Source organism: Amia ocellicauda, chromosome 2 (assembly GCF_036373705.1).
Source record: "Amia ocellicauda isolate fAmiCal2 chromosome 2, fAmiCal2.hap1, whole genome shotgun sequence".
NCBI classification, from domain to species: Eukaryota; Metazoa; Chordata; class Actinopteri; order Amiiformes; family Amiidae; genus Amia; species Amia ocellicauda.
Window position 1 is genome coordinate 50,071,692 of NC_089851.1, and position 19,484 is coordinate 50,091,175.

General features: G+C 37.5%; 1 protein-coding gene across 1 annotated transcript in view; it reads right to left on the reverse strand.

The window, feature by feature from the left end:
- Positions 1-3,238: 3,238 nt before the first annotated feature.
- Positions 3,239-19,484, reverse strand: part of kcnq3 (potassium voltage-gated channel, KQT-like subfamily, member 3) — a 104,259-nt gene continuing 88,013 nt past the window's right edge. The window contains exons 5-16 of the mRNA XM_066687557.1: positions 17,577-17,749; positions 17,031-17,198; positions 16,715-16,825; positions 16,391-16,486; positions 15,859-15,953; positions 15,230-15,256; positions 9,769-9,971; positions 9,176-9,281; positions 8,211-8,342; positions 7,976-8,071; positions 7,754-7,838; positions 3,239-7,404 (exon numbers count right to left, since the gene is read on the reverse strand). Coding sequence (XP_066543654.1) covers positions 6,646-7,404; positions 7,754-7,838; positions 7,976-8,071; positions 8,211-8,342; positions 9,176-9,281; positions 9,769-9,971; positions 15,230-15,256; positions 15,859-15,953; positions 16,391-16,486; positions 16,715-16,825; positions 17,031-17,198; positions 17,577-17,749 — 2,051 coding nt within the window. The 3' untranslated portion in view covers positions 3,239-6,645. The remainder of the gene's footprint in view (positions 7,405-7,753; positions 7,839-7,975; positions 8,072-8,210; positions 8,343-9,175; positions 9,282-9,768; positions 9,972-15,229; positions 15,257-15,858; positions 15,954-16,390; positions 16,487-16,714; positions 16,826-17,030; positions 17,199-17,576; positions 17,750-19,484) is intronic.

Consider the following 19,484-nt stretch of genomic DNA (forward strand, 5'->3'; position numbering starts at 1 on the left):
TTTTTGCAAGCACTTCTGATTCATTTATGAATACATTTTGAACTGAAATAATTCAATATGGAATGTGTTTTGGAACCTCCATATGTGCACCTCATATAGAAGGTTTGTTTATTGTATGTATGTACAATTCTAATTCAAAGTGCTTTATTAGCAGGCCGTTATTAAGTATTGGCAAACAGTTTCAGATGCAAACATTTACATGTACATCTACATACATACATGTACGAAAACATTCACCTATTTATGGTTAACAATTAACAACAATAAACAGATTGATTTATATACATGAATGAATAGTAAATAAATACAAAAGCACAGGCTGGTGTGTGGGGCTCAGGGAAGGAGGCTGTCAGTCTGCCGGGACATCTGAGGACTCAGAGAGCAGAATGGACTGCCCAGATGAGAGATGAGCTGAACGGCTACAGTAGGCAACCCCAATTGTGCAGGTGTCTAGAACTCTTTATTATTGCAATCTAAACAGGCTGAGACCTTGCTCATTATCCCTGCTTTTGTTTGACCTTTTGGGAAAAGATTTTTAAAAAGAGTCTTCGTTTCCCTCAGTGGGTACGTTGCCTGCTGTCCAATATGTGGGTTTCATAAATTAAATACTGTCTCCAGCTATGTCAATTTAAACCCCGTTTTGCACTTATCTGCAATTCCATTGCTACTGGAGCTTTTTACAAGGGCTTAAGTGGGCTGTGGAAAAAAAAAGGCTGATAACACTTTCAGTCAGGTACCACATTTATCCATCCATCCATTTTCAATAACGACTTCATCCAGGCCAGGGTCAAGGTGAGCTATAACTACACCCTAACCTTGACACCAGTCCATCGCAGTGCAGCACAATGCATTTATACTTTCTTTTTAACATAAAATATATTACTAGTGTGTCAACAGAGTCTCGTTAAGTTGATAGAAACTGGAAATTAAGTGTGTCAGTCAGTCAAGGTCAGTTGTTCTCATACATAAACCTTTTGTAACATTATAACTGTTTATAGTTTGTTTATAGTTTTTTTGTTCATAGGCTGCTATTTTACCTTAAACTAAAGTCTTACTGCTTTTTGCACAATTAAGAAAGCTTTGCTGTGTGATTCCCCTCCACAATTTGATTATTTCTCTGTGTGAAATCTATCAACAGTTTCATAGGATAAGATGTGAGGGGTGAGTTAAAAATTACAATACAAATAACAATTATGTATCAAACATGTGGTAAACATGTTTTTTTTTTTATTATTAATTTTATTTGGTCTTGAAGATTTAGCCAGTCACTCTCAATCTCATTCTGCCAAGAACATAGGGTTTAAATCGAGTATTGGGATGTATCAGTTTGCTTCCAAGACCTTTGGGGTCTGAAATCTACTCCACTGTACTGATCCAGAAAAGCTGGTGTTGAATGGCCTCTCACTGAAAACATGTTTTGTGCTTTGAGTTGACATCACTGTGTACAGAGTGACCTTCTGCTCTGCTGTGTCTGCTCCAGGTATTAGTTTGCCTGGGGTTGGCTGACCTGGAAAAAGCCCCTTCTGCATCCCAAGAAACAAAACACTGTATTTATTTCTTGTGAGCATAGCCTTCCTGTTCAAGCGATCTTCTTTGAACACACTATAGTTCAACAAGTTTTCTCTTCACTCACTGAAATTCTCGGTAAAACAAGGAAGAGATTCTGTGTTGCCATCTGCAACTGAGGAAGTGTATATGAGAATGAGGTGTTTGCTGATTTCCTAGGAATTAATAAAACCCCAAATCCTTCAAAAGTAAAGTATTCAGGAAAGCTATTTAAATGGATTTAATAATTGTAATGTTCCTGATGAAATAATCACACAATTATGGAACTGGATATGTAAATAAGGAGAGAAGGAAGGTCTCTTGGAAACCCTAATTTATTATTTTAAGTTTAGACTCATAGCTGGTGTCTAACCAGTTTTAAACAAAACAGAATAAAAAGAAAATGGTGATCAAGCAATATGGGTTGTTAAGGGGTAAGTGGTGGTGTTTCTACAATTAAATCAGATGGGGGGGAAGTCAACCTCCTCCCTCCTTTTATTTTATTTATCGGGGAAGATCCCAACTGACAAACGTTGTTAGATTGTGAACTAGCTCTTTTTCCTTCATATAAAGACGGAGGTTGTGTTTGTTTTTCTGGACGAAGGGATCACAGGGAGCAATGGAGCATGGCTTCCTGTCTCTGTGCCAGAGAGTAAGAGGAGATTGTGACTGCTCAATTCTGCTTTAGACAGGCTTTAGGTGGCTTGGATACAAAATCTAAAGTCTTAATTTCCACTGGTGGCCCAAAAAAGGGAGTTAAAAATGAAGTAGTAGTGTGGCTTAGCTTAAAAGAGGATCACAAATTACCATGTTTTTTTCCACAGCGCTTCAAAATCACATGACTTCTGTCACTTTGTTTCATAGGTTGTGAAAGCCAATCACAGGGATTTTTTGTGGTGTAACTAGAAGAATCTAATGAAAAGATTAACAATATACAGCTGTACATGCAAGCACTCGCACCTATTTGTGGGGTTGTATAAACCTTGAACTGCTACTCCACATTTTTGGTAACTGAAGAACAAGAACATATTCAATACACTGTTTGTTTCTTAGTTTAAGGAGTCACGGTAGATCAATTTAGCCCCAGAAACAGGGTCTCATTTTAATGTCTCTTTATTAACAACTGGTGCAATTGTAAAGACAAAACATAAAAAAATCAAGTAAGAATACCATTTGCATATTATATCTTTAAATTAACATATTAAAACTGGACAGTGCCAGAATAGAAATTACAAGAACCATTTCAAAATTACAATGAAGAAAATTATACACCGCACTGAAGGCCACTTGTATAAAAGTTGTGTTCCCTTTGTTTAAAGACAGAAAAGGAAATTAAAAATACTGAAAAAGCTCAAAAAGCAAACAGAGTTGTGACAAACATTATTGGCTATACTGAGAAATGTTTAAGAGGGCAAGGCACAATTACTTTATATCAGTCATATGCCCCGAATTACAGGTTTTGCAGGTGTACACTGAAGCGTATGGAGCTGTATTTAGCTATATCCCTCAAAATGTTACAGTAAGTGACAACTAAACCTTAACTACTGCAGCTGTTGGTTTTGTTTTGAATATATATATATATATATATATATATATATATATATATATATATATATATAAGGTAGCCTGCCAAGTTTTTGCATTTCTAAAAAAAAAAAAAAAAAAAAGAATCTCTTTACACACTTATGGCTTTTTTTCTTTCTACAATGTTTTTTTTAATTATTATTATTATTATTATTATTATTATTATTATTATTATTAGCAACACATTCAACTGTAGTGCAGTGCACGCAGTCAACATTAACCACATTGGGTACCACAACATGACATCAGTGATGAAAAAACACAATTGTTATGGACTATATCAGTATCAGTATCAGATGAGAATGAGTGGATAATCCCATGATAGTCAGACAGCCCAGCTCTGAAAGACAATGATGGCACTACAGCAGATATGCTAGAATGAAGGACAGATATGGAACACTTTTCTAAAGTGCGAGCCTCATTTTATTGAAAAAAATAAATGCAATAAAAACATGAAGCACGTGTGTGTATACACATACACACACACACACACACATACAAACGCACAGGTGAGTTCAGTGCTCGGACTGTACAACAAGGCAGTGTGTTACAAGATATTTCCCTATTTTAGATAACAAGCTACTAAGCCACTTTACAGTTTGTGTGTCCTTAAAAAAAGTCTACTCTGTCAAAGAGAGGATTCTAAATTAAGGTTTAGTTGTCTTCGGTCAGCGAGACATTGTAAGTATACAAAAATCATTCTGAGTAGCCACTATCCATCTCAAGAGTTTACCCTTCACAATGTAATTTGTTTTGGAAGACCAGTATGTCATTTGCCAGGCTGTGTAGCATGGTGGTTAGAACAATAAATTCTGTTGTTGTTTTCCCTTTGAGAAACTGTAAAGTAACAGATGGCATCTAATAAAAAATAAAAGCAGATAACAACATAAGAAAGCAAATTCTAGTGATTTTTTCCTCAGCTGGCGTGGTACAAGTTTTGCATTGTTAGCTGGACCACATCACTGAAGCAAGAAAGCTTGTAACAGAACATTTGACTGCATGGACTTGCAATGCTTATTAAAGTGTTACAAAAGGCATCCCTTTCTCACTTTTAAAACATTCACAAATGTTGAGATTTATACAAATGGATTCCTGTGAAAAGAAAAAATACAAAACTAAAATCTTGCTCCTGTTTTTCCCATTCAAACTTTTTTTTTTGTCATGTATACTCTAGAGAGAGGGAGAAAAATGGCCTAAAGTATTTTAAACTTTAAGAATCAAGGTGCTTGTGATAAGATCATATAATTATTTAAAAGACTCTATATTTGTGTTTAGCAACAAAAAACAACATTTATGCAACATGACCTTAGTTTGAGTCAAAAGCCATTACAATTGGCATTGTAAGTAAATGGCTTACACCAACATGTGTTTTAGATTCCTGTCACCTTTCCCAGACAGCACATATATATGTACGTATGTATGTATGTATGTATGTATGTATGTATGTATGTATATAACACTTTGAAATCTGAGGTAAACTAAAGAACCCCTACATTCAAAGTTAATAAGAAGTCATTAACAAATTGTGCAAATCTAGTTTTAAATGTCTGTCAATATGCAAGGACCTCTTAACCCTCTGCTTTGCTGTTTAATTGGCTGTGAAATAATTAATCAATATCCCATTCCAACAGAGACCATTGAGGCTTTTCATTTAAAAGTTCATATGTTCAAGCTAATGAACCAAATGAAGCGATTATGATAGTGATGATGAATGTAAAATTTTAATATCTTAAAATTTGAATCAGTTAGAGTTACAAGTTTCTTTATCACGCGATCAACTGCCATACACTCTGAATCCCGGCAGGATCCACCAAACTTGCAAATGTACAAGCTATGTAAAGGAACAAGTTTGTCATACTATGAGTTGAATAAATGCTATACCATCTGTTTTTCTATAGCTTGTTCTTATATTTGCTATGAAAAGGCCTTTCTATAAACAAAAAAAGACTGAGAAATCGATGGTTAGCAGAGAGTAGGGAGAGTGAATAAGGGGAGGGTCAGGGAAGGGATATGCAAATTACTTTGGTCCTAAAAAACAATTAACTACACCCCATGCCCATACACACCTATTTACACTCCTCGTTCCCACCAAGAAAAAACTAGATAAATACATTCAAATGAAAATCATAGGAGCCGCAAGCATTAGCCTGCACTTGGTGCTTTTACACCATGATGAAAATGTATTGTACATTTTAACTGATGTATTAAAGGATGAACATGGTAATAATTATAAGCATTATTATAATAATAATGTTGATGATGATTCTTTCAAGGCACAGACTAAGAGGAAATTATGCAAAACAGGCAACATGCCACTGTTTAATAACAGTAGCATTCCATCTTATTGCCTTTCATTTTTCATGTGGATTTGCAATGCTTTTCAATGGTGTCATTACATGAGGGTAAGCACAGTACCTACATTGCAGAAGATATGAAAATATGTCTACATGAAAAGGCCCATGCCATAATAAACATGCAGAATTGTCAAAGGCAACTCAAGAAGGGCAATGGGAGTTATGTTGATCTCATAGTAGCTTAATGTATCCACTTTGCTTCTTCTCTTCCATTATTTGTGAAGCAGTTTCTGGTGTATTGGTTTTTATTTCTGGTCTGCCAAGTGTGATTTGTAAATATATTTGTTAGTTAGTTGTAACAGTTAGTCTGAGTGTTCCAGGCCCAGAATAATGGAAGTTAGACTAGCAAAACAAGTACTAATGGAAACAAGAAGTCATTGCAACTGACATTCATTCACCCTTTAAAATATAACTGAATTAATTAATGTGAAAGAAAATGATTAAAACTGATCAGATGTACCATGCGCATATATTTTGAAATGCCCAAAATAAATGATTTGAAGTATCATAAATATCACAATGTTACAAAAGTGCTTTTGTATATCATTTGTGTTACTGTTTTTTAATGTATTTATTTATTGTTGTTTCTGTTTTTGTTTATTTTTGTTTTGCAGAAAATGTTGCAATATTTTTGCTTTGTAAAGTCCTAAACATGAACAAAAGCTATGAGGGCACAGTCTACAAGTCCTGAAATGCATTCATAATTTGTTGGTCTGGGAGGGAAGAAAATATATATTGTGTTGTTTCTGGCCCAATATTAAGCATCAAAGCCACATATGTACTGTACAATAAAGCTGAAGAAATTTGGTTCAACCTTTTTTTTTTTTTTCTCTAAATGGCAGCTTCATGCAAACCATGCACAAAAACCTAACTTTTCTTAAGAGGAGAAAAAATTAAATCAAAAAATGGCATAGCTTTTATTATTTAATTATTTTTTTAATTACCTGAACTTTGCAGTACCTACCACTAAATTTTGCATGCATTACATGCAGTGCCGTTTGCTTTGCAGCGATAAAGCTTTGGGTGATTTTTTTTTCTTTTCTTTTTTTCTTTTTCTTTTCAATGAGGTGAACTGTACAAACTGTGTACACTGTACATACAGCGGCCATTCCGTTTCTTTTTTCTTATGCCACGCTGCCCACGCCTTGCTTTGTCAGGGCACCTAATTGTTGTTTCCAGGGGTGGTCCATATGGAATCGGGAAACCCTTCCCCGGTGGAGGAGAGAGGCAGGGGCCCGCTGGGGGTGAAGGGGTCAGTGTCTGTGTCTGTCTCTCCCTCCGCCAGGTACCGCTTCTCCCTCATCCAGCTGGAGCTGCCGGCCGCACAGGGCCCGAAAGTCAAGTCGTCCCTGTCCTGAGAGATGCTGAAGCCGCTGGGCGAGCGCTCCAGCTCCTCATGGTTGACGGAGAGCAGGGACAGTGGAGTGTCAGTGTCCCTGCCCGGGGGAAGAGGGCAGCCCTGGCCAGGAGAGACACCCTCCTGATAAGAGCTATGTGTCTCATGGTCTAGGCCCTTCCTTGAGTCCAGCAGCGAGCTGATGGGCAGCACGTTGGGCCTCTCGGTGTAGGAGGGGACAGCCGGTGGGGGCAGCCTGACACAGCCCTGCCCATCTGCCAAGAAAATGTTGCCCCTGCCCATCCCAACCCCACCTCCAGCTCCGCCTGGCTCTTTGAAGAAGCTGTAGGGTGTGACCTTGCTGATGGGGATGTGGTAGGAGAGCTGTGAGTGTGGGCAGGCCTCGGTGTAGTTGAAGAACACTCGACGGATCTCGGCATATCGCAAGTCCTCCCCATCACCACCATGACTGTGAGGGCCATGTTGTTCCACAGTCAGACCCTGGGCCACCGGCTCCCCCTGTAGGTCCATATGCTGTATGTGCATGTCCACCAGGAAGTCCAGCTTCTTTTCCATGTGCTCCACCTGCGAGGAGAAGAGAAGAGAGGCGAGGGCAGCAAGGGGTGGTGAGAGAAAGATCAAAGGTTGAGTCAGAGACTCAACAGCCAACCTGAAAGTGAAGAAGGCTGAAAGGGTCTTTGAGATGTCCTAATACCTTACAATACAATGTAACTGACCACCTGACTTCAAGGCACTAAACAAAAATCACATTTCAAATGCTCACACAAACAAAATAAATGGAGAACCTGGTAGCTAAAAGACTTTCTGTCCACTGTTTTCAAACAAACTCTGGGGCTGCTAATATTGCCTGCAGAATTGAGTAAGGTGTAAGAAGATCTAGGAAATAAGTAGTATGTATCCTATGAAACAATACCTGTCTTTCCACCTTCACAAATCTGCCCATCATGCTTTGGTCCTCAGTCTCTGGCATTGATGCTTTGGCTATGTAGGGATCATGTCTGGGAGAATTAAAACCATCCAACAAACAAATAGAACCAACAACAGTTACTTTTCCAAATACAAGAATATTACCAATGCACAGTTTGAGCAGAATATGGACATTAAACAAAAAAATGCATAAAATAATGCACCAAACCTAGGGGACTGCTGGGAAGGGTAGGAGAATGGTCCTTTCTGGGCCTTCTTGTGTTTTGGGGTTGAAGGAGGTCCCGGAGCCAGGATCATGTCTATTCTGAAATTAAAAATAACAGAAAGAAACGTCCATGTCAGCAGTAGACTAAACAAGAAGAGCCTAACACAGAGAGTATAACAGCAAGCAAAAACACAAGAGGAGGTGAAGAAGGAGAAGATGCAGCAGCACGTGGTTTTACCGTGTTTGGAGGTATTTAATTCTGCAGAGCATGTCCAGATGCCCAGCAGAGTACTGCTCTATCACATCCTTTACGTCATAAGGCCGCAACGTCTCCTTGAATCTTTTTTTGTTCAGAAGGAATTTCATGATTCTGTGAAACAAGAAGAGAAAAGAGGCCACTTTAGAAGGACTGCTTCACAAAGGAAAGTGTTAGAACAAAATAGAACAAAGAAGAAACAATGGACAAATCAAGATGTAGAAAAGGGCACAAAATCTTGATTAGCAGGAAGGGAATGTCAACTGGAATTATGGGATCTCTGAATTGCATATTCTCCTGACTTATTATTATATTACCTAGTGATATTTGAAATCAAACCCTGTTGTTAAGCTGAAGAAGCAGCAACACATCTTATAAATGGACCGGCAAGTTTGAAGTGCTTCCCAAAAAGACAAGTCTCTGCTTTCCCCATCTTTAGTACTAGTAAAGGAAATGAAGCTGAAATAAACATTTTAGGCCATGTAAATGCAATATTCCTGGCAACATCAGAAATATTTGTGTGTGTGGCTTTGTGGCAATACCCTCTGGCTTAGAAGTCAATGTTTTGTCAAATCTGCGGGGTGTACTGTTCTTTGGCATCGTTCAATATTGCAGCACGTTTTGACAATGTCAAAAACGTATGAAACAAAGTGTAACCCACGTTTTGTGTGATGGCATACTTATTTTTAAAATAGGAGAACCCTTTCTAGGTAGCAGCTCTAACGAAAATGACAAGGATAGATCTGTGAAATCTAGAAATGATGGTTTGAATTTGAGTGGGGACTGACTGCGCAGGTTACAAGCACATATATACAATTGAAGCACTAAGAACCGCTTTAGAGTTTTCTGAGAGCCCCCTTCTGTTTCTTGTTCCTACTTCTGAGACCCAATGTATTGAAACATCTGCAATGTGTGGTCAAACCTAAAAACAGCATTTCTTTCCATACCTGACAGCCCTGATGGCCATCTTCAATGTAGGAATCATCTCCTCCAGTAGTAGGTCGCTAGGAAAACCTTTGTCTTCACAGCCAGGATCAGGCAAAGCTCCAGCATCTGAGAACAACAACAAATACAATTATTATTATTATTATTATTATTATTATTATTATTATTATTATTTAGCGCTTTTCATGAAAATAAAAAGGCCACAAAGCAATCTAAAATACAGGACATAGCTAAATGAATAAAATAGATGTACCCAAATTTATGTTTTTGAGATGGTGCACATCATTGTTCTTCAGATACAGTCCGTGAGGGCCACAGATCAGTAGATTTTACTTACAGGTCTATTTAAATCATCACCTGCTGTAGACTAGACCTATGCTAAGGCAGATGTTACCTAACTCAACCATTTATTTGCTCAAATAAACCAGTGGAGAATGTATTTCCAGGTTGTAAGACGGTGGGGATTAAGGAAGAAATAAACCCTGCTGGACTAGACTGGACTATACTGGACTGGGCTGGACTGGACTGGTTTAGATAAATAAACAAATACATGAATAAAGACGAGTGGAAGAAGGTGCTGAGGCCTGCTTCACACCTTCAGAGCTCTGACGAAAGGCATAGGCTTTCATGCGGAAGGCAGTACGGAATCTGTCTCTGTTGGTGAAGCCCCCTGGCTTGGGCTCCTTCGAGGGGCTCTCCTCGATGGTGTCTGGGTTCAGAGGCATGAACAGTTTGCCCTTGATGGTCGAACCTCTGGGGTTGGAGAGACGAACGCGTTCCAGGAGACTTAACTTTTGGCTGCAAAAAAATTTTAATAAAAAATAAACAATGCGAATAGAATATTTCTGCCACTTTTCATTGTTTCTCTCTTTCATTTTCTGTGTAAAAAAATACAATGTGACATGACAACTTTGAATTAATTAGTTAAGCAATTGTCTTGGCTATTCCAATAAAACACACGAGTACTGGACGGCAAGAGAAAGGAATCTTATGTAAAATGTAACTATATATATATATATATATATATATATATATATATATATATATATATATATATATATATATATATTAACTTATGTTTTTTGTTTGGGTTTCATTAGTTTATAACAGTGGTTCCCAACCCTACCCTGCTGGTATTTGTTCCAATCGAGCTCTTAATTACTTAATTGAACCTTTAATTGAACAAATACTTTCCTGAATCAGAGCCTTTTCATTATTTTAAACAGTAGGGGTTTTAAGTTAAGTATTAAGTAACTTGTTAAAGAACCAACTCTTTTATTACACAATTTAAAAAGTCATATCTAAGCAGATTGTTACTTCAATTAAGGTTCAATTAAGTTATTGAGAGCTCGGTTGGAACAAAAACCAGCAGGGTAGAGGGTCCCCTTGATGGGAACCATCATTTTAAAATACCTAATGAGAATAACACATGTGTTTCTGTAACTGCATTAAACTAGCTTGCATGGCTTAACTCACTGTGCCTATTATATACATACCGATTATATACAGTTATGAAAGCTGCACTACAATAAGTCTCTGGGGACTGGTGTAAATGTTATCCACCCAGGTCTGAAGCTTCTCCTTTGTGGATTCCTGATGAATCTCATTATGTTAATCCCACATCACATGAGTGAATATGTTTCAACACTTAATTTCTTATTTCTTCTTTAGAAACTACAATTTCAAAGGTGACACTCTACCAATAGAAAGGGGACATTTACACAGAAAGAAGAAAGGTAAGCTTCCTGAGCAAAAATATTATTTATTGATTGACTTATGTACTGAGGTTTAGGGTGTTCTTCTTTTGCCATATTAGTCATTTATCTTTTCAACATTCATACCTAATACAAAACACTTGAAGACATGTGCTTTAGTGAAATTGTTGCCTTCAAAAATATTCCTAAAACAATGTGTCACACCACTGAAAAGAAGCAATGCTCCACAGAATGCATACAAACTCCTTTGAAGAAAAAGCTTAGAAGAAACAGCATGTTGTGAGCAATGAAACAATACAAAATAATAACAATAATAATAATAATAATAATAATAATAATAATAATAATAATAATAATAATAATAATAATAATATATGGAGCAGAGGGAGATTTTACCTGTGTCTATGTAAAGCAAACCAAAATTAATTTTGGGCTGTGACACATTGTTTCAAGGACTTGTGACAAGATTGTGTGTTCAGAGAGGTGGTCTGCACTAAAACTAACTGTCACTCCAAGCAGTAACCAAGACCAGCTGGGTATGTTTTTAGAAATGTTGTGTCAGAAAATAAAAAAATTGTCAGCTCTGACTCAGGTAGACAACAATGCTTTTCAGGGCTGGGCAAAGTTACAGCAAGCAGTGCAGAGAGTTTGGCAGTACCTTGTGATAAATGCCAGTACCAGTACAGATGTGTACAACTGTATCTCGTCTGGTCTCATTCCAGAACAGCAGCCATGTGGTTCAGAGTGAGGTGATTCGCATGCAACTTGGTGGTTTGTCTGTTTGTTAAAGAACTGCACTTAAAAAATAAACCAACAAACTAATTTATCAATCCTATAGGTACTTGCTGGAAGAAAGAATATGAATCTGGTGACATTTGATTAGAGGTCCTCTATCTATTCCATTGCTGTGCGCTGTGTCTTTTCCTCAGCTATGAGTATGAGTATTTATCTACAGGGTGCCATTCCTACTTTTCAGCTCACAGCTTTAGTTTTTTTGTCATGCGCCTTGAACCTCACATATTTTAACATAATGTAGAAATGACAGATGTTGACACAAGTACATAATCTTCATTATCCAAAAAGGGCAGGCTACACATATTTAAGGCATACACACTTTTTAACCAAATGCTAAACTAAACTATTAAGTAAAAAGCCCTTTAGTAATGTACACTTTAACTGTCCGCAGATAAAGAAAGATGCTGAAAGACTTTTGTTTGAACAGAGAGAAAAAAACAAGACAATGCTGGACAAAATGAGAGCTATCCAGCATCCCAGCTTAGAGCTCAGAGATGTACAGTTAGATGTGTTAACTGATATGAAAATTGCCCACTGCATTATGCCCCTTAAAAGAAACTCTTCTGTGCTGTAAAAATGTAGAATGAGAAGGATAAAGCAGATTTGAAAATCCCCTCCTAATTATTTCACAGGGGTATTGCAAATCGTTGCTACACTATAACCAGGGCTCACAATTGTGTGGGAGTACAGACTGAAAGGCTCCCACAAAGTGCAGGTCTTTATTCTTGCATAGCTGATGAAATCTGACATGCAGAAAGGCCAAGGTAAATCTAAACCCTGCAACTATAGAGGAAAAAAAGGTTTGCTCCCACCATAGAGCAGTAATATGCTATTCTAGCTCATATTAAGCACACAGTGAAGAGATTAAGGTGCTGAGAGTCAGAAGAATGGGACAGATTTTGGAGTATAGAGCGGAGGGAAAAATCCTCAGCTTGTATTTCCTTTACCGTACAAGAACACAGAAATTAGACATGGTTGCTCTATGAGTGGAGACAAAATCGTCACCAAAAAAGAAGGAATCAAACCATTGCACAAACTTGAAATTAGTTAAACATAGCCAAAGCTGAATGGTAACACACTGTCAGGCACTCATAGCTTTCAAAGGAATTCTTCATCACTATTTTTGGAAGATGATTTGGAAAAGGTGTCAAATGTAATAAGGCAATTACCACATTACATTGTGGTGTATTCCTATTTAGTGTTATTGTTTCTTTTGTTAATGTCTGGAAAACAGCTTTTAGTCTGCTTCAATGCCTGCTTGCTATTAAAAGTCAACATCCTCTTTCCAAATTCTTAACAAACACATTCTCTCAAACTCAGAAAGAGACAGCTGAAACATTTGAGGATGCTACCAGTACCTAATTTGCAGGTATTTTAAACCCAGAGCCCAGTGTGATATAGATGTCACATACAGAGAAAGATATTCTTTTTCAGGCCTGTTCTGTACAAATATATATGACACACTGGGTTCTAATGGGTTAATCCAAGAGTGTGAAAACAGATTAGACATGAAGGAATCAGGAAAAGGAGATGGTGGCATTCCTCAGATAAACTTGGAACAGCGTGTGAAAGAAAAGTGAGGAGCAGTACTGCGAGGTGATGGGAGAAAGAATAGATAATTCAGTACTTCTGATGAATCTGAGAATACACATGTGACAGGTGAAGAAATTAGTAAGATCAAAATGAAATGTAAAGTTTGGTAAACTAACCCTAACATTCAGATTCAGAGTATATAATGGCATGTCACAACTAAAATAAATAGGTGTAAGTGTCACATTTTGATAAGTATGATACATATGTAATACATCTTCTGCATCTGGTAATCTTAAATAGCTTTTCGGTCTTTGGAAAAGGCAAAATGCCTCACAGCTGTCCTTCTGTGAAGACGTAGGTAATGCACTTCATTCTAACAGTAACTCGCAGGCCCAAAGGGACAATATATTACAGAACAGGCAACAACAGGCAGGTAAGAGCATGCAAAGGAATAAAAAAGCTGTTGCAAACTTTCCCTTGATACCTAAATATTTTGTAGAAGGCTGGTCCGAAGCAGGAATGGCTAATGAAAGGGAAAGCACTGAAATATTATGGAAAAGTATTTCAACTTTGTGACAGATGTGATGGGAAAATGAAAATGTACTACTCCTTATTTCAATGTAAAGTTTATTTAAATCTATATTAAAATGTATGGATCTGTTACTGGGGCAACAGTGTGGAGTAGCAGCCAGGGCTCTGGACTTGTAACTTGAGGGTTGCGAGTTCACATTCGATGAGAGACACCAATGCTGAAATGACCTTTACCCTTGATAAAATGGCTCTAGTAAACACCCCGGGGGTGTGGGCGGAAAATGCTTTTTTTTATAGAAAATGATAGTAGGTGATGTAAGATTAAAGATAGGAACACACACAGCTCTACAGTTGCAAAAGTGGATATGTGATTCATTTTACATAGCCTATTTGAAAGGAGTATATTGACCCCGAATAAGGTTTAATAAATTACTTTGCAAACACCTTCTTATTTTGGCCTTTTTTAAATTCATGGTGAAGCTCATAGCAGTTCTGCAGTAATTTAAAGAATTCATAATTACAAACATGCCCTTAACTTCCAAAAGATAGATGTTAATGAGGTTCTGCATTAAGGTTATCGTTCCATATTGAGCAATAAAATAAATTTACAACACTACCAGAGATTGCTTAATTACCACATCGTAATTAAAAGGCAAATAAATCTCGATTCAGTGGATTGATTCATGGACTTTATTTAAGGATTTTATATCTGTCAGTCCTAGTTGGAAACTGACTCCTATAATGAAATATTAGATACCTCCTTAGATTAATGTAATTCATTAATACATACAATTATATATTATTATTATTATTTTCATTTTTTGGCATGTGCCATAAGTGCAATATATATACATATATATATATACATATATATATATATATATATATATATATATATATATATACATAGATACATATATATATACATATATACATATACATATATACATATATACATATATACATATATACATACATATATACATATATATATATATATATATATATATATATATATATATATATATATATATATATATATATCCACTGCATACCTTTCAGTTCTTAAATCACTGCATATATTCTGCTGCATATAATTGTATGCCTTCTATTCAAAATGTTCAATGGTCAATTGTCACCTCATACATTTCACTATTCAATTTAATAAGGTTCTACTGATTTTAACTGTCACCAGGTGCCTTGTGCATTTCTTTATTTTTACGTGATATCAAAAGCAGCAGACCATCATAAACAAATATATAAAAATTACCCCCTATTCATCCCATGTTTATCTACAATAACCAATCCATTTCTGTTTGTATGTTAAATCTCTACGAGCAACAAGGTGAGATGTATGAGGTGACAAGCAGTAAATACACAACACAGTTTAGAAAGCACAAGACTACATATAGCAGAACATCTATTTGCAGTATTAATCACAAAGTTAAGTATTTCTTGAAAATAATGTGAATGATGACCTACCTGGCCACTCCTTCCAGTTGATCCTTTCTTTGGGAATGAGAGAAAGACATTAAATTAATATTTGCATTTAAACCACATCAGGTTTTTTTGTAGTACACCCAAAAGAGTATAAGAGTGCACAGCTATTCATGATCATTTTAACAAGGAATTTAAATCTATAATAAAGAACAATATTGTGTGACTCCTGTGTAAAATTATACATTTCAGGTAGAAGTTTAGAGTGTGGTTCTGCTGCCATCCTGGTCACCTTCAAATGTGCCTATGACTATATTTAAGGATTATTCATTTAATCGTAGAAATGCAGTGCAGTTGCGTTTCAGGTAATACATTTGAACAAAAGGTGGAAATGAATTGATAAAAGAACAAAAAAATAAATAAAGTGACCAATTTTATGCCTCGGTTACCTTCATGGATTAGCTTCTCCGTCACAAGCGTGCATCCAGATTTCTAAGGAAACTGGACTCTTAGCAGCGGGAGAATGAGATCATGCAGACTGAACATCCAAAAGAAATAAACATACAAACAAAAAATGAACACAAATAATAATTTTAACGCATAAAGGAAATGAAATCCACAGGGCAGGTGCACACCTCGTGAGTGTGGAAGGGTGGGTGTGCAGATGCACTTACCTGAAACAGGGCAGGGATATGATGGACTCGTAAAACCTCCATGTGGCAATTAGGTCATTCCTTATCGGGTTGGTGGCATAGTAGCGCCAGGCAGACTGAGCAGGGTAAGAGAAATTTAGCTCATATCATCATTTATATTGTAGCTGTAACACCTCACCCTCTCTGACATTACAGTCCCAAAGTCCCACATTGTTGCTCCCTGCTATGGCTCTTATTTTACATGTATTCATACTTGCGCTTTTAATTGTAACTGCATCCCAACTTTTCCTAATTACGCCTGCTTGTCTCCCTCAGACAGAACATTAATATTGTAATTCTGCTAACATTTGAACTACCCCTGATTTCGTACCATGCTTTAGTTTTAATTACTTTAATAAGGATCTTATATAATGTACTGCTTGCACTTCTGTAATCTGTTTTAGTAAAATATGTGTGCTTCAAAACATCTGCTGAGAAATCAATAACAATAATTACATGGAACTGAGACCAGCGGAGATATTAAAAATCACAAATAAAAAAGATAATTCCCAACCTGGATCAGTCCTGCTGCAGGGTGTCTGCGTTTCTCAAAGTGCTTCTGTCTGTGTTGCTCCTGGACTTTCAAGGCCAACCCTGAACCAAGAATGCCCTAAACAAAGCGTCAAGAAACACCACAACCAGGGTTGAAAAAACAAGGCTGTGCTTTGGCTTCCTGTGGTAATCAAAATGAAGTCAACAAAACAAAAAACAAAACTGTGCAACATACGCCTGCACAGTTTTTGAGTCTTTAATAAATGGACAAAGCACGGGCAGTCCGATGCACAGACTTCCACAGAGCAAAGAAGTCGAGACAGTGGCACAGTTACATTCGACTTACTGCCGGCAGTGCGAAGAATGAGACACCGATAAGGGCAAACGTCCCAGCCAGCAGCCGACCCGCCCACGTTTTTGGCGTCTTGTCCCCATACCCAATAGTAGTTAATGTGATCTGTGGAGAAAGAAGAGAGGTACAGTCAGCTGGGCATTCAATACAGGCTAGTCAGTCTCCATATAGGCCCATCGCCACTTTAGACTTCAGAGTGTTTTGAATATTTTGTTCTTAAGACTTTCACAGAAGCAATGATGGTTGTATAGGATCCTAGGGGTATGGATTCTTATTTTGAAGACTACAGCTTGACAGTAAATGTTCTTACCAGCCCCCACCACAGAGCATCTGCATACGTGTCGAAGTCCTGCGTGGGCGGCTTGCTAGTGGGGCTGGCGGTCACATCCACGGGCACGTCATCTTTCTCTACCAGGTACACCAAGAATGAGGCGAGGATGAGGGAGAGAAAACCAATGTACCAAGCGGTGATGAGCTCCTGCAAAAAATTGAGAGCAGTTCTTATCAGCAGCTTTCTCAAAGGTATCTCACAGAATGATTCCTGAGTTTTCATAAATTATGAGTTGTGATTCACACATCTAGAGATGCCGTATTAGTAAGTGCTGATGATGTCTCTTTGTTACAAAGGTTTCTGGGAGACGTAGTCCCTAAGAAGGATTCAAGATACTGCAACTTGTTAGGTGTCTGAGATTGGTGTAAATGCTGAGTACAGTAAAGGGAAAATATCTGAGAGACCTAACATGTTGGTGAGCAGTATAGTATCATGTAGAGTAGTGCACTGTACTGTAGCATAGCGTACTGTAGTGAAATGTAGTACTGTGCAATGTAGCGCAGTGCAGTCAAGGTTGTACGATACCTTGCTGTGTGCGTAAATGGCCGAGCCAAGCAGCTTCCAGGTCCCTCCCCTCCTGTCCATCCTCAGCATGCGCAGGATCTGCAGGAAGCGCAGGCTCCTCAGGGACGTGGCCAACACATTGCCCTGGTTCCTCACGGCCACCACCGGCACCGAGGCGATCAGGACAAAAATGTCTGAACGCAGGACAAAAACAACAGACAACATTGCTAATTTTTCAGTGATTGTTTTTCATGTAAAAGGCTTAATGAAAGTTAAAAAGGAGAACAGTTTCCCTACTCCTTAAATATTTTACCTCCCGTCGTGTTCTGTTTAATGTCAGATTTACAGGGTTTGTGACCAAAACATATATTCATGTTTTGATGTTCATTGAACATTAGAACATAAGAACATAAGAAAGTTTACAGAGGAGAGGAGGCCATTTGACCCATCGTGCTCGTTCGTATCCATTAATAAATAAGTGATCCAAGTCTCCTCTGTTCCAGGGTGAAAAGGTTCAGTTCCCTCAGTCTCTCAGAAGGACATTCCCTTCAAACCTGGAATAAGTCTGGTTGCTCTCCTCTGAACTGCCTCTAGAGGAGCGATACCTTTCTTGAAATGTGGAGTCCAGAACTGTACACAGTATTCCAGATGAGGTCTAACTAGGTCATTGTACAGTCTGAACATTACTGTCCTTGTTTTAAATTCTACACTTTTGACAATATACCCTAACATTCTGTTTGCCTTTTTTATTGCTTCCCCACATTGTTTGGATGGAGAAAGTGAGGAGTCCACATAGACTCCTAGGTCTTTCTCATGCGTTACTTCTTCCAGTTCTATTTCTCCCATAGTGTAATTATAGTGGACATTTTTATTACCCGCATGTAATACCTTGCACTGCCAGATGTCAGCACAGAATATTATCTAAGTCTCTTTGAATAACCTGTGCTGCCGAGATTGTATCTGCTGAGCCACCTATTTTAGTATCATCTGCAAGTTTGCTAACTATCCCAGAGTCCAGATCATTAATATAGATCAGAAAAAGCACAGACCCTAATACTGATCCCTGTGGAACTCCACTAACAACCTCACTCCAGTTAGAAGCAACTCCTCTAATCGACACCCTGTTTCCTATACATAAACCAGTTCATAATCCATCTACTTACATTACCCTGAATGCCTACAGCTTCCAATTTGAGGATCAGTCTTTGGTGTGGAACCTTATCAAAAGCTTTCTGAAAATGTAAGTATATAATATCATATGCTTTCACATGATCTACAGCTGCAGTTGCATGTTCAAAAAACTCTAATAAATTAGTAGGATATGATCTGCCTCGTCTAAAGCTCTATTTTCTGTCTAATCATTTTTTCAACATTTTACAAGTAATGCAGGTGGGACTGATCAGTCTGTAATTTCCTGGCTCAGTTTTGTCCCCTTTCTTGTGGATTGATATGACATTAGCAGTTTTCCAGTCAGTTGGCACATCCCTGTACTAAGTGTCATTTGGAAAAATGGTCATTGTTAATGGTTTGTAAATTCCCTGATTTCTTTAAGTACTATTGGAAATATACTATCTGGCCCAGGTGATTTGTTTGTTTTTAATTCTGCTAGTCCCTTTAGTACCTCCTCCTCATTGATCCTGATCTCTCTTAGGGTTTGACTGGACTGGTTTTAACCGGTGGCATGTTATCCGTTTTTTCTTCTGTAAAAACCTCTGTGAAATTCTCATTTAGAACATTTAGATCATTTGCCACATATTGTTCATTTTCTAAGATACTTCAATTTTTAGCCTTTATCTGTTTCACTTCCTCCTTTGTTGAATTTCTTGCTGTTATAGTATTGAAAAAAGCTTTTTGCATTAGTTTTACGTTTCTTTCTATTTCCCTTTGCTTTCCTGATCCCTCACTTAACATCTCTTTGTAGTTCTATAT